This window comes from Thamnophis sirtalis, unplaced genomic scaffold (assembly GCF_051295495.1).
Source record: "Thamnophis sirtalis isolate CommonGarterSnake01/CBP01778 unplaced genomic scaffold, rThaSir2_p1.2 scaffold_8, whole genome shotgun sequence".
Lineage (NCBI taxonomy): Eukaryota > Metazoa > Chordata > Lepidosauria > Squamata > Natricidae > Thamnophis > Thamnophis sirtalis.
In genome coordinates this window covers 29062014-29074120 of record NW_028261388.1, presented here as the reverse complement: position 1 = coordinate 29074120, position 12107 = coordinate 29062014, and the positions used below count along the sequence as shown (strand labels likewise).

The 12107-nt window shown below is 39.9% G+C and overlaps 1 protein-coding gene across 2 annotated transcripts in view; it reads right to left on the bottom strand.

Annotated features, from left to right (window-relative positions):
• LSAMP (limbic system associated membrane protein) overlaps window positions 1–12107 on the bottom strand; it is a 485924-nt gene that overhangs the window by 154890 nt on the left and 318927 nt on the right. For both annotated transcript variants that reach the window (XM_087721321.1, XM_087721322.1), the window contains exon 3: window positions 5497–5622. In XM_087721321.1, coding sequence (XP_087577447.1) covers window positions 5497–5622 — 126 coding nt within the window. The remainder of the gene's footprint in view (window positions 1–5496; window positions 5623–12107) is intronic.

Here is a 12107-nt window from a genome sequence, read left to right as displayed (position 1 = left end):
CTAAACTTATTTCTTTTAAGCATGTGGGACAACTAATGACAATTCCCTTTCCAAGACAATCAAGCCTTGAAGTATTAAAACAGCAACTAAACTGGCATTGACCTGGCTGAATTTGCACCCAGTTTGTCCTAACATTTTCTCTTTTATAAAATGCACATAAAAAGGCAGAAAGAAACAAGACACCAACTTGGAGCTGCCGGCTACAAGTGGGGAATCAGAGAGACAAAGAGGCCTAGATAGTAGCCTGCGTGCCTAACGGCGTGCAAATCATATTTCTATAAACCAAAATAGCAATAATATATTCTGGATTATTGCACTTGAGATTGTGATTTTATTTTATTTCAAAATGACCGGCTTAGTTCAATGTAATAGCTGTTTTGCACCTGTATTTCACAGTACTCCTTTCAAATTTGGATACTGTCCCCTTTGTAAACAAATTACTAGTTTACATAGACAGATTACCTATCTAGAATCTCTAATCTGTGCTCTTCAAGCAGAAATTAGGTCCCCAATTTGGCCATTCCACACTATGGAGATGCCACGTGATCAGCCCCCTCTACTGCAAAGATATTGCAGGAGAAGAGCAATCTGGACAACCGTGGGATCTGGCAGGGTGAAAGCTGTGAACCATAAACACAAAGCTTTTGCTGTGACCCAGCATAATAGATATAACGCCGTTGCTGACCTTAATGGGCACTAAAGAGACAGGTCAAGGTAGTTGTTTAGGTTTAGGTTTACTTGATTTATATGCCACCCTTCTCCCAAGGACTCAGGGCGGCATACAACATTAAAAGAAACACATAATACAAAAGTTAAAAAATAAATAAATAGAATATCCCAAACCCAATTAAAATTGACAATGACATTTTTTAAAAAACAAAAACAAATTAAAATTAACAGTCATCAATAATTTATTTTGTTTTGTTCAGGCCAGGCTGGCTTGCTGGAAAGGCCAACTTTTTAGGGCGCGTCGGAAGGACCGGAGGTCGGGGATTATATGAAGCTCTGGGGGCAGCTTATTCCAGAGGAAAGGCGCTCCCACATTATCACAGTTGTGATAATGATGAGTCAATAAGCAGGGGACCATGGTCCAAAATAAAGAACTTTCTTTGGAAAGGCAAAATGGGGACCCTGGTATCACACATTAGTCACACAAGAAGATCAAGGTATGTAAAAAGAGAAGTCACCTTCTGGTTGGTGATTCAATCATAAGGGATGTAAATTTAGGAAAGGATATGGAGGTTTTAAAAGAGGTCAGGTGTCTGTCAGGTGCTACTGCCAGCAGAGACAAGAGGCGTATCCTTAAGATAGTCAAGAATGCAAGGACTGTGATGTTGATGCTATTATACATCTTGGCAAAATGATCTGTCCCAAAAAGATGTACTTTCTGTGAAGAATGGTTTCCAGAGCTTGGAGTATGAACTTATTGGGTAGGTTGTAGGCTTATCGTTTCAGAGGTTTTACCAGTATATAAGGAACAAAAAGGAAGGGCCAGTGTATAGCAGAGTTTAATGTGTGGCAAAAGGAGTGGTGTAAAAGGGAAGGCTTTGGTTTTATTAATCATGATGCCTGGAGCTGGTCCAATGAAAAACTGTACAAAAGAGATGGTTTGCACCCATCCAAGAAAGTTACTTGGCATTAAATTCACAGATTTTCTGGATAAACATTTTAACTGATCAGTGGGGACAGAGAATTAATTGATACAGAACATTTCTGTCCTCAACAATCTAAAACTCATAGGGTTGTCAGTGCATGTAACATAGATGTCTGTGCGGGTAAGATTATCACTCGTGCTGTCAAGCAAAACAAAGCATTAAAAGAGCCGAGGTGGCGCAGTGGTTAAATGCAGCACTGCAAGCTACTTCAGCTGACTGCAGTTCTGTAGTTCGGCTGTTCAAATCTCACCGGCTCAGGGTTGACTCAGCCTTCCATCCTTCCGAGGTGGGTAAAATGAGGACCCGGATTGTTGTTGGGGGCAATATGCTGATTCTGTAAACCGCTTAGAGAGGGCTGAAAGCCCTATGAAGCGGTATATAAGTCTAACTGCTATTGCTATTGCTATTGCATTTTATAGTAAGTGCCATACCATGTGCATGAATCATACAAGTGGCAAGGAAATAGGGGCAGTCAGGCATAACACAGGTTATGTAGAGAGTAAACACAGGATCAATCAAAATGGACTCAAATGTCTATACACCAATGCACAGAGTATGAGGAATAAACAGAGTGAATTAGAAATTCAAGTAAATGAGGGCAGATACTATATTGTTGCTATTACAGAAACTTGATGGGATGAAACCCACAAATGGAACATACAGCTAGAAGGATTTAAATTATTTAAAAGAAATAGACCAAATAAAAGAGGAGGTAGAGTTGCACTATATATAAGAAATAACTACATCTCTACAGATATAGAGCACAACAATGATGAGAACTATCTTGAATGCATTTTGGTCAACATTAAAGGTTGAGGGGGGGGATGACATTGCCATAGGCCTATACTACAGGCCGCCCAACCAAGCAGAAGAAGTAGATGAACTTTTTGCTAGTCAGCTAACTAAGGTGTGTAGGAAGCACATCACAATAGTAATGGGAGATTTTAACTACCCTGACATCAACTGGGAAACAAACTCTGCACCACGTGGAAGGTCCAACAGGTTCCTAACGAACCTAGCAGTCAACTTTTTTTCCCAAAAAGTAGAGAAAGGAACAAGGGGATCGGCCATTAATTCTCACTAACAGGGAGAAATGATAGAAGGTGTTGAAGCCATAGGAACCCTGGGGGCAAGTAACCATGCAATATTGGAATTCAACATTAGCAAACACAAGTAGTAGAACAAAGTCAAACTACAGTCTTGGATTTTAAGAAAGCTAATTTCAATTAACTTAGAGAGAGCTTGGGAAGAATTCCATAGATGACAATCCTCAAGGGGAAAACAACTCAAGAAGCTTGGAAAATTTTGAAAAATTAGATTACAAAAGCTCGGTCTAGCACAATACCAATGAAGAAGAAAAATAACAGCTCCCAAAAGAAACCAGCATGTCTGAAAAAGAACTCTCTGACAAATTGAAAGACAAAAAAGTTAAGTATAAAAAGTGGAAAGAGGGGGACATAACTAAGGAAGAATATCAGCAAATAGCCCGAGCCTGTAAAGATGAAGTGAGGAAAGCTAAGGCTGACAATGAAGAAAGGCTTGCCACAAAAGTACAAAATAATAAAAAAGGTTTCTTCCAACATGTTAAAAACAAGAAAAAGGTTAAGGAAACAATTGCTCCATTGCTGGGAGAAAGTGGCAAGAAGGTGACAAGCAACAGGGAGAAAGCAGAATTATTTAACTCATTTTTTGCATCTGTCTTTACACAAAGGAATAAAACAGTCCAACTTATCAAAAACAGCACCACAAAAAGCACATTAGGAACACAAATTGAAATAGAGAAGAAAATGGTAAGTGAGCACATGTCTAGTCTAGACGAGTTCAAATCACCAGGACCGGATGGATTACACCTCAGGGTTCTGAAGGAACTGGCAGATGAGTTCTCAGAACCACTGAACTATATCTTTCAGAGATCTTGGAGCACCGGGGAACTGGAAAAGAGCTGATGTAGTTCCCATCTTCAAAAAAGAAAAAAAATAGAGCCAGGAAACTATAGACCTATCAGCCTGACCTCAATACCAGGAAAGATTCTGGAAAACATAATCAAGCAACGAATTAGCGAACACCTAGAAATAAACAAAGTAATAGTCAAAAGCCAAAATGGGTTTGTCAAAAACAGATCATGCCAGACTAATCTTATTGCATTCTTTGACAAAATGACAAAATTAGTGGACCAGAGGAATGTCATTGATATAATTTACTTGGACTTCAGTAAGGCATTTGATAAGGTAGACCATAACCATTCTAAAAGCAGACAGAATGTAGGTTGAATGTAGGTTGAAAGCAGAAGAATGTAGATAAAGCAGAAGAATGTAGGTTGGACAGCTTCACCACCAAGATGGATTCATAATTGGCTGACCAACCGCACTCAACATGTAGTCCTCAATGGAACTGCATCTACATGGAGAGACATATGCAGTGGAGTACCCCAAGGCTCTGTTTTAGACCCAGAACTCTTCAACATCTTCATCAATGATTTGGACAAGGGGATAGATGGGGAACTCATCAAATTTGCAGATGACATCAAGGTGGCAGGAATAGCCAACACTCCAGAAGACAGGCTTAACAAACTTGAACATTGGGCACTATCTAATAAATGAAATTCAATGGTGAAAAGAGTAAGGTTCTACATTTAAGCAAGAAAAAACAAAATGCACAGGTACAGTATAAGTGGTACCTTCCTCAATAGTAGTAACTGTGAGAGGGATCTTGGAGTCCTAGTGGACAACCTAGTGGACAACCAAATATGAGCCAGCAGCGGGCAGCGGCTGCCAAAAAAGCCAACACAGTTCTAGGCTACATAAATAGAGTGAGAGAATCAAGATCACGTGAAGTGTTAATACCACTTTATAATGCCTTGGTAAGGCCACACTTGGAATATTGCACTCAGTTTTGGTCTCCACGATGTAGAAAAGATGTGGAAACTCTAGAAAGAGTGCAGAGAAGACCAACAAAGATGATTAGGGGACTGGAGACTAAAACATACGAAGAACGGTTGCAGGAACTGGGTATGTCTAGTTTAAGAGAAAGAAAGACTAGGGGAGACATGATAGCAGTGTTCCAATATCTCAGGGGTTGCCACAAAGAAGAAGAGGGAGTCAAACTATTCCACCTGAGGGTATAACAAAAAGCAATGGGTGGAAACTAATCAAGGAGAGAAGCAACTTAGAACTGAGGAGAAATTTCCTGACCGTTAGAACAATTATAACAGCTTGCCTCCAGAAGTTGTGAATGCCCCAACACTGGAAGTCTTTAAGAAGATGTTGGATAGCCATTTGTCTGGAATGGTATAGGGTTTTCTGCCTAGGCAGGGGATTGGACTAGAAGACCTCCAAGGTCCCTTCCAACTCTGCTATTGTATTGTTTTCTTTCTGAAAATCTAGAATAAATCATTTAAAGAGACAAAAGCTGTAGGTAAGAAAAATTATTATCGCCATGCTAAAACCATTGTTGTGGTTTTCAAAAGCTTATGTCAAAAATATTATCAGAAAACGAGGCCTTTCCTTTTTCTGCCACTAATGTTGGTTTCTTTATTGCTATAATGTTTTTGTAATGAAAAAGATACTTTTATTATCTTTTATTAGGCAGATGCTAATATACCAATCCAGACACAGAGAATACTTGCTTTGGCCAGATGTACAAATGTCTTTATAAAATTATAAATCCAACTGTTTTTTTTAAAATCATGTTTCTGAAATATTTATAATATACAGTGAGACAATAAAAAGCCATTTGAAGTTTTTAAATGTTTTTTAAAAGTCATGTTTTGAAATATTTACAAAGGGCATGTAAGAGATAAGAGCCATTTAAAACATACAGGTACAAACCATGGGTCCCTTACCTGTTGGAGTGAGGTGCCTCCAGGTGATGACAGGCTCAGGACGTCCATTTGCCATACACACTAAGGTCACATTACTTCCTTCATTCACAGTGACATCTGAAGATATGTTGGAGATCTTTGGTGGAACTGCAGGAACAAAAATGATTAGTCAGAGCTGGCCTTAAGTTGATCTAAAGTGTCATAAAATGTATTAAAGATACAATTCTGAATCCTACTGCTCTGAATAAACAGGAACAGAGTTTACAAATGACATAAAAACATAATTCATGCCTCACTGAATGAACCATAATTGTTTGCTTGTTTGTTTGTTTTTACAGCAATTAAATTAAAATTAGTTAAATCATATTATGCCTTAGGCATGTTGAATGAATCACACCATGTTGTCCTACATCTGGGTCGCTTGCAGAGCTCCTTATAAGTTTTACTTAATTTGCTGGCTTTTTATACATCAGCTCAAAATAATTTATACTAACTGTGCTTAATCTACCTAAAGGTAGAGCTGGCTTTAAGTTTTGTTGAACACAAGGTCTAAGGTTCACACATTGCAATAAGTCATAATTTATCATTTGCAAAATACAATGCATTTTAAGTCAACACCAAATCATGTAATGAATGGAGTATGTGGACCTGATACATGAGGCTGAGAATTTTAATGTCCAATTTAACTTTCTTTCCACAAATGAAATTAAAATACCTGCAAGACTGAATACAATAACAGTACCCATATTTAAGAGATTTAACCAGATCCCTCTTGCTATTTTCATTATGGTTGCACTAGCTTCAGGAATTTGCTGTGAAGTATCTGTCACAGTGTATGCCCATGTTTTACTTTTTGTTTTCACTTCAAGAGTCCTTATGGTTCTCTAAATAATAGTGGAATACTGAATCAAATGAAAACTGATGCAATATGATATATTTCTACAGCCGATTATAATATTATATTTGGCTGTAGAAATATAGCTGAGTAAAGAAAATGTATACAATGTCATGGCTTTTGTTGTTGTCAGAATTATGAGTCAACTTTTAGAGCTCTGAGTAGGAACTAAGAGGCAATGATGAATTCTAATCAGTATACAGTCCAAAATAATGTTATGGAATCATCTTAAATAGTAATTTTTAAGATGAGCATATACAAGAAAGAAGCAGATCAACCTAATGCTCTCTAGATATTTTGGATCATAACCACCATACTCCTTGACACTGCCAATGCTGCAGATGGTTCTGGTAACTTTAATTCATAATATGTGGAGGACCTGGGACTACTTATACTTGTCTCTTGCACTTGAAAAATTCTTGGGTAGTGACTTTGTCTGCTGTTTTCTGACACAAACATCCAAAGAGTTTTCTTTGGATGGACAAAAACTGAGACAAACACCAGGCAAAAATGGTGACTGGTAAAAGCAAGAATTACAAAAAAATAAATAAATCAGTAAGTATGGTGAGATGGATTTATTATATTTTTATACAACTTCATACAATTGTAATTCCAAAAGATCTTTAAGTTCTTTCCCTTGCCTGAAATATACTTGGAATCTATCTGAGCATTAAAATGGGGCTGAGTTTATGTGGTGAAAAAAGTTTTGCATGTCATCTATAAAATCCAGTGGTTATTTCCCATTAAAACTGTTGTTCTTGTAGAAGTACTGTATCAAAAAGTAAAAGTATTAATATATTAATAAAGCAAGATTGTCTTAATATGACATGTCCTAAGTTCATTACTTCCATGTATACCATTTTAAAGATCATGTTTACTGTTTAACTGAGAAACCTCTGCCTCACACTGTGGATTTAGATCTGCATTTGCATTAAGCTCAGAAATAGAAACATCCTTATATCCCATTCATTTCAGAGAAGAAAAAACCAAACTCCTTCACTGTGTAATTCAAGAGCTGGGAACAGCAAGGAAAGGCTATCACAGAACACAGGAATTAGGATTAAGTGAATGACAGAATTATTCAACATTATTATTTCAGTTTTGAATGTGTGTATTAGTTTCTGCGCCACTACGGCCCCTCCGGGTCAGCGGATCCCGGAGACCCCCTTGGTTCACCGAGGAGCTCCGGGAGAAGAAGCGCCGGAGGAGACGCCTAGAGCACTTGTGGAGGTCCGATAAGTCCGAGTCGAACCGAGCACTATTAACAACCTGCACCAAGGATTACATCAGGGCACTTAGGGCAGCAAAAAGATCCCATATTGCCACCTTGGTTGCGTCCGCTGAGTCCCGCCCAGCCGCCCTGTTTAGGATAACCCGTTCCCTCCTAAATAGGAGGGATACGGGGGAACCCTTACAGGGTAGAGCTGAGGATTATGCCCAATTCTTAGCGGACAAAGTTGCTCGGTTTCGGTCGGACTTGGACTCCACCGCAGCAGATCCAGCCGGGACACAAGAGGATCACTTGGCAAACCATCTCTGGGTTGAGTTTCAGGATGTTGCCTCTGGGGATGTGGACAAGGCCATTCGAGCTGTGAGTGCCTCCACCTGCATTCTGGACCCGTGTCTCTCCTGGCTGGTTGCCAATAGCAGTGAGGTGACACGTGGCTGGATCCAGGCGGTCGTAACCGCCTCCCTTCGGGAGGGGCACTTCCCCGCCGCACTAAAAACGGCGGTGGTGAGACCCCTCCTGAAGAAACCATCCTTGGATCCAGCCATTTTAAATAACTACCGTCCTGTCTCCAACCTTCCCTTTGTTGGGAAGGTTGTTGAGAAGGTGGTGGCCTTCCAGCTTCAACGGGCCTTGGATGAAGCTAGCTACCTTGACCCCTTCCAGTCCGGCTTCAGACCCGGTTACAGCACAGAAACCACTTTGGTCGCATTGACCGATGATCTCTGGAGGGCCAGAGATGGAGGCCATGCGTCCATCCTGGTTCTCCTTGACCTCTCGGCGGCTTTCGATACCATCGACCATGGTATCCTTCTGCGACGACTGCGGGAGGTGGGGGTGGGAGGCACTGTTTTGCAGTGGTTCTCCTCCTACCTCTCGGACAGGTCGCAGTCGGTGTTGGTGGGGGGGCAGAGATCGTCCCTGAGGCCCCTAAAATATGGGGTGCCGCAGGGTTCGGTCTTATCCCCCCTACTATTTAACATATACATGAAACCGCTGGGCGAGATCATTCGGAGGCATGGGATAAAATACCATCAATATGCGGACGATACGCAATTGTATCTGTCCGCCCCGTGCCAACTCAATGAAGCGGTGGATGTGATGAACCAGGGTCTGGAGGCCGTTAGGAACTGGATGAGCGCTAACAAACTGGTACTCAACCCGGACAAGACCGAGTGGCTGTTGTGTTTCCCTCCCAACAATTTGGCTAATGTTCCATCTATCAGGCTGGGGGGTCAAATTTTATACCCCTCAGATAGGGTTCGTAACTTAGGAGTCCTCCTGGATCCACAGCTGACTCTCGATCATCACCTGTCGGCTGTGACCAGGGGGGCATTTGCCCAGGTTCGCCTGGTCCGCCAGTTACGACCCTACCTGAATCGGGAGGCTCTCACAACAGTCACTCGAGCCCTTGTGATCTCTAGGCTGGAATACTGCAATGTGCTCTACATGGGGCTGCCCCTGAAGTGCATCCGGCGACTGCAGTTAGTCCAGAATGCAGCCGCGTGAGTGATAGTGGGCGCACCGCGATTCGCCCACGTTACGCCCATCCTCCGCGAGCTGCACTGGCTACCTGTCGATCTCCGGGTGCGCTTCAGGGTACTGATGACCACCTTTAAAGCACTCCATGGTAGTGGATCTGGGTACTTGAGAGACCGCCTTCTGCCGATTACCTCCCTCTGACCGATTAGATCGCACAGACTGGGCCTCCTCCGAATTCCATCCGCCAGTCAATGTCGACTGGCGACTACACGGAGGAGAGCCTTTTCTGTTGCAGCTCCGACCCTGTGGAACGATCTCCCCATCGAGATACACCACCGTCCAGGCCTTCCGCGCAGCCCTCAAGACCTGGCTCTCCCAACAGGCCTGGGGATAAGTCCTTAATTTGCCCCACCCGAGTGTTGAATGTAGAATGCATGTTGTGTTTTTACTACTTATCTTGTTTTTATATCGTTTATTGTGTATTGTACCCCCTCCCTAATGGTTGTAAGCTGCCCTGAGTCCCCTCAGGGAAAAGGGCGGCCTATAAATTTTAATAAAATACCTAAAAAAAAAAATTGTAACCTTCAAAGCGTCAAATAAAATAGAGACATAACCATATGTTCCTATTGTAAAGATTAATAGTGAAATTTCCTTGTCTTAATAAGAGTGTACTATTTTACTGAATGTAGTCTTCCGAAATTGAATTAAAAGCAATGGATTAAAAGCAAGATCTATGATTTCAAAATCATCAAACCACAATATAGTTTATTTAAATGTATCAGTCTATATAAATGCATCTCCATCGTTCACTCTAAATTTAGTTAAAGATCAAGAACTGTAAACAGAAGAGACCAAGAGGCTCATCATGTCATATTTTGACAGGGCATAAAAAGGCATACACTTCCCACAATGCTAAAAATGTTCTATTGCTGATTAAGCCATAATAATTATTTCCATATTTGCATATAAATATCAATCAGTAAATTAAAATATGATGCAATCCTGCTTTATAATTTTATCCTCTTTCTCAGAGATGCCTTCCTTCTTGTTGATGTTTCAAGGACCCATCAACATAGCATGTTGTGATTCTGATGGTTCTTTCTTATCTACTATATGTTATATTAATTTAGCCTTGAATTTGCCCCTCCCTTTAATTTTGCCCTTCCCACCTTGATTTTGAGAGAACATTTGTTATTTTGAATAAGTAACTAGTTTTTCTCATTTAAATAAAAATTCTACAAGATATACAGTAGGTATGAATTACTCCTGAAAGCCAACATTTCTAATGTAGATATGGAATGGAAACAAAACAAATAATACAAAAAAAAAGAGAAAAATAAGGGAAGGGTGCTAGTAATATAGGTAGCAGAAAGCTGATTATGAAAAATCAGAAAATAAGAACAGTCCCTGAAAAATCAGATAAATTTAAATGTATGCAGTATCTCCAAAATTAAACCTCTTTGTTACTTGGAATTCAGTACATATGAAACAATGAACAATTACCTCTGAATAAAGGTGAATGTATCTGGACTGTAAACTGGAAGGGATCTTGATCTACTCATACCTGGAATCCCTTTACTAAGTAGTGAACTATCCAAAAGACATGGGCATTTATTTATTTATTTCCTTCCTTCCTTGATTCCTTCCTTGATTCCTTCCTTGATTCCTTCCTTGATTCCTTCCTTGATTCCTTCCTTGATTCCTTCCTTCCTTCCTTCCTTCCTTCCTTCCTTCCTTCCTTCCTTCCTTCCTTCCTTCCTTCCTTCCTTCCTTCCTTCCTTCCTTCCTTTCTCTTAGAGCCTTCCAGAACTGGTGGGACTAAACTTTTTGGAAGGAAATTTGGGATCAAGGAAAGACATTGTGAAAATGGGCATTTAGTATCTTTTTAAAAAAGGCTGCAAGGATTGAAACATACACCTACTCTGATTTCCAGTGCTTTTCTATCTCTTAAAATGAAGAAAAAAGTTGCAACATTTGCCCTCTAGCACTAGAGGGTGCTGAAATACTGAAAAAAAAATCATTTCACCCTCTGCTGATGAAGGCAAAAAATGCATCTATTTTTAAGGTTGGAATAAATTGCTGTTATCACCCACCTCCCTCACACAGACATGAATAAAAAATTTAAAACTTAAGTTAAAGATTAATAATAACACTAAACAAAATGCCACATAAAATCTGATGTGGCCCTTAAGCTGATGACAACACAACTCTAAGGGTAAAAATGTTGTGAAGGACAAAGGCTTAGGAACTTCTTCCACATTTCCAGTCTATGAACAACCATAATCAAGCAGTTTGGCATCCACCAATTCTTTCCCCCTTAATGCAGCAGCCATGCTTTAAGTAGTCTTCAGGATTTGTTAGGGAATTGTTTTGTATCTTTGTCCACTAAGTCACTGACTTTCACTATTTTCTCTCCAAGGCTTCACATTATAAGGGAATTTACTGTGGGTTGAACTGCTCTTAAGGGAGTGGATATTTTATTGAACTGCCAGTATCCATTTCATTTTACAGTAAATGTTTTGCAGGACAGGAACGTTGGGGTGGACAAGGCTTTTGATCCTTGCTAATTCTATGTCTCCACAAAATACTATCTTGCATATAAGTCAGAAATAACCATCCATAATACACACAACTGCATGGTTTGTGTTTCAATGAGATCTCAATATTTATATCAGTGTTAAGACACTGTACCATAACATTCCCTCAATACCGAATTATAATAATTTGACAAAATGCAGTGTGATAAAAACTGAAGAAAACAATTCGTATAAGGTGAAATGAATTAATGGACTTTCTGTTTTTTCCCCATTCTCCAACACAATACCATCTATTCATTTATCCATGCCAGAAGCTCAGACATTTTGCTCATGGGAGACAGGTAAGAATATGAATTGTTTGTAGCTAAATAACTGAGTTACTGACACATGTTAAATAAAAGATGGCTATATAAGTTTTAAAAATAGGGCTTTGCATAACCTTCCAACAACACTATGTGTCATCTATAGTCCAGGTAATATTCCATGGTTT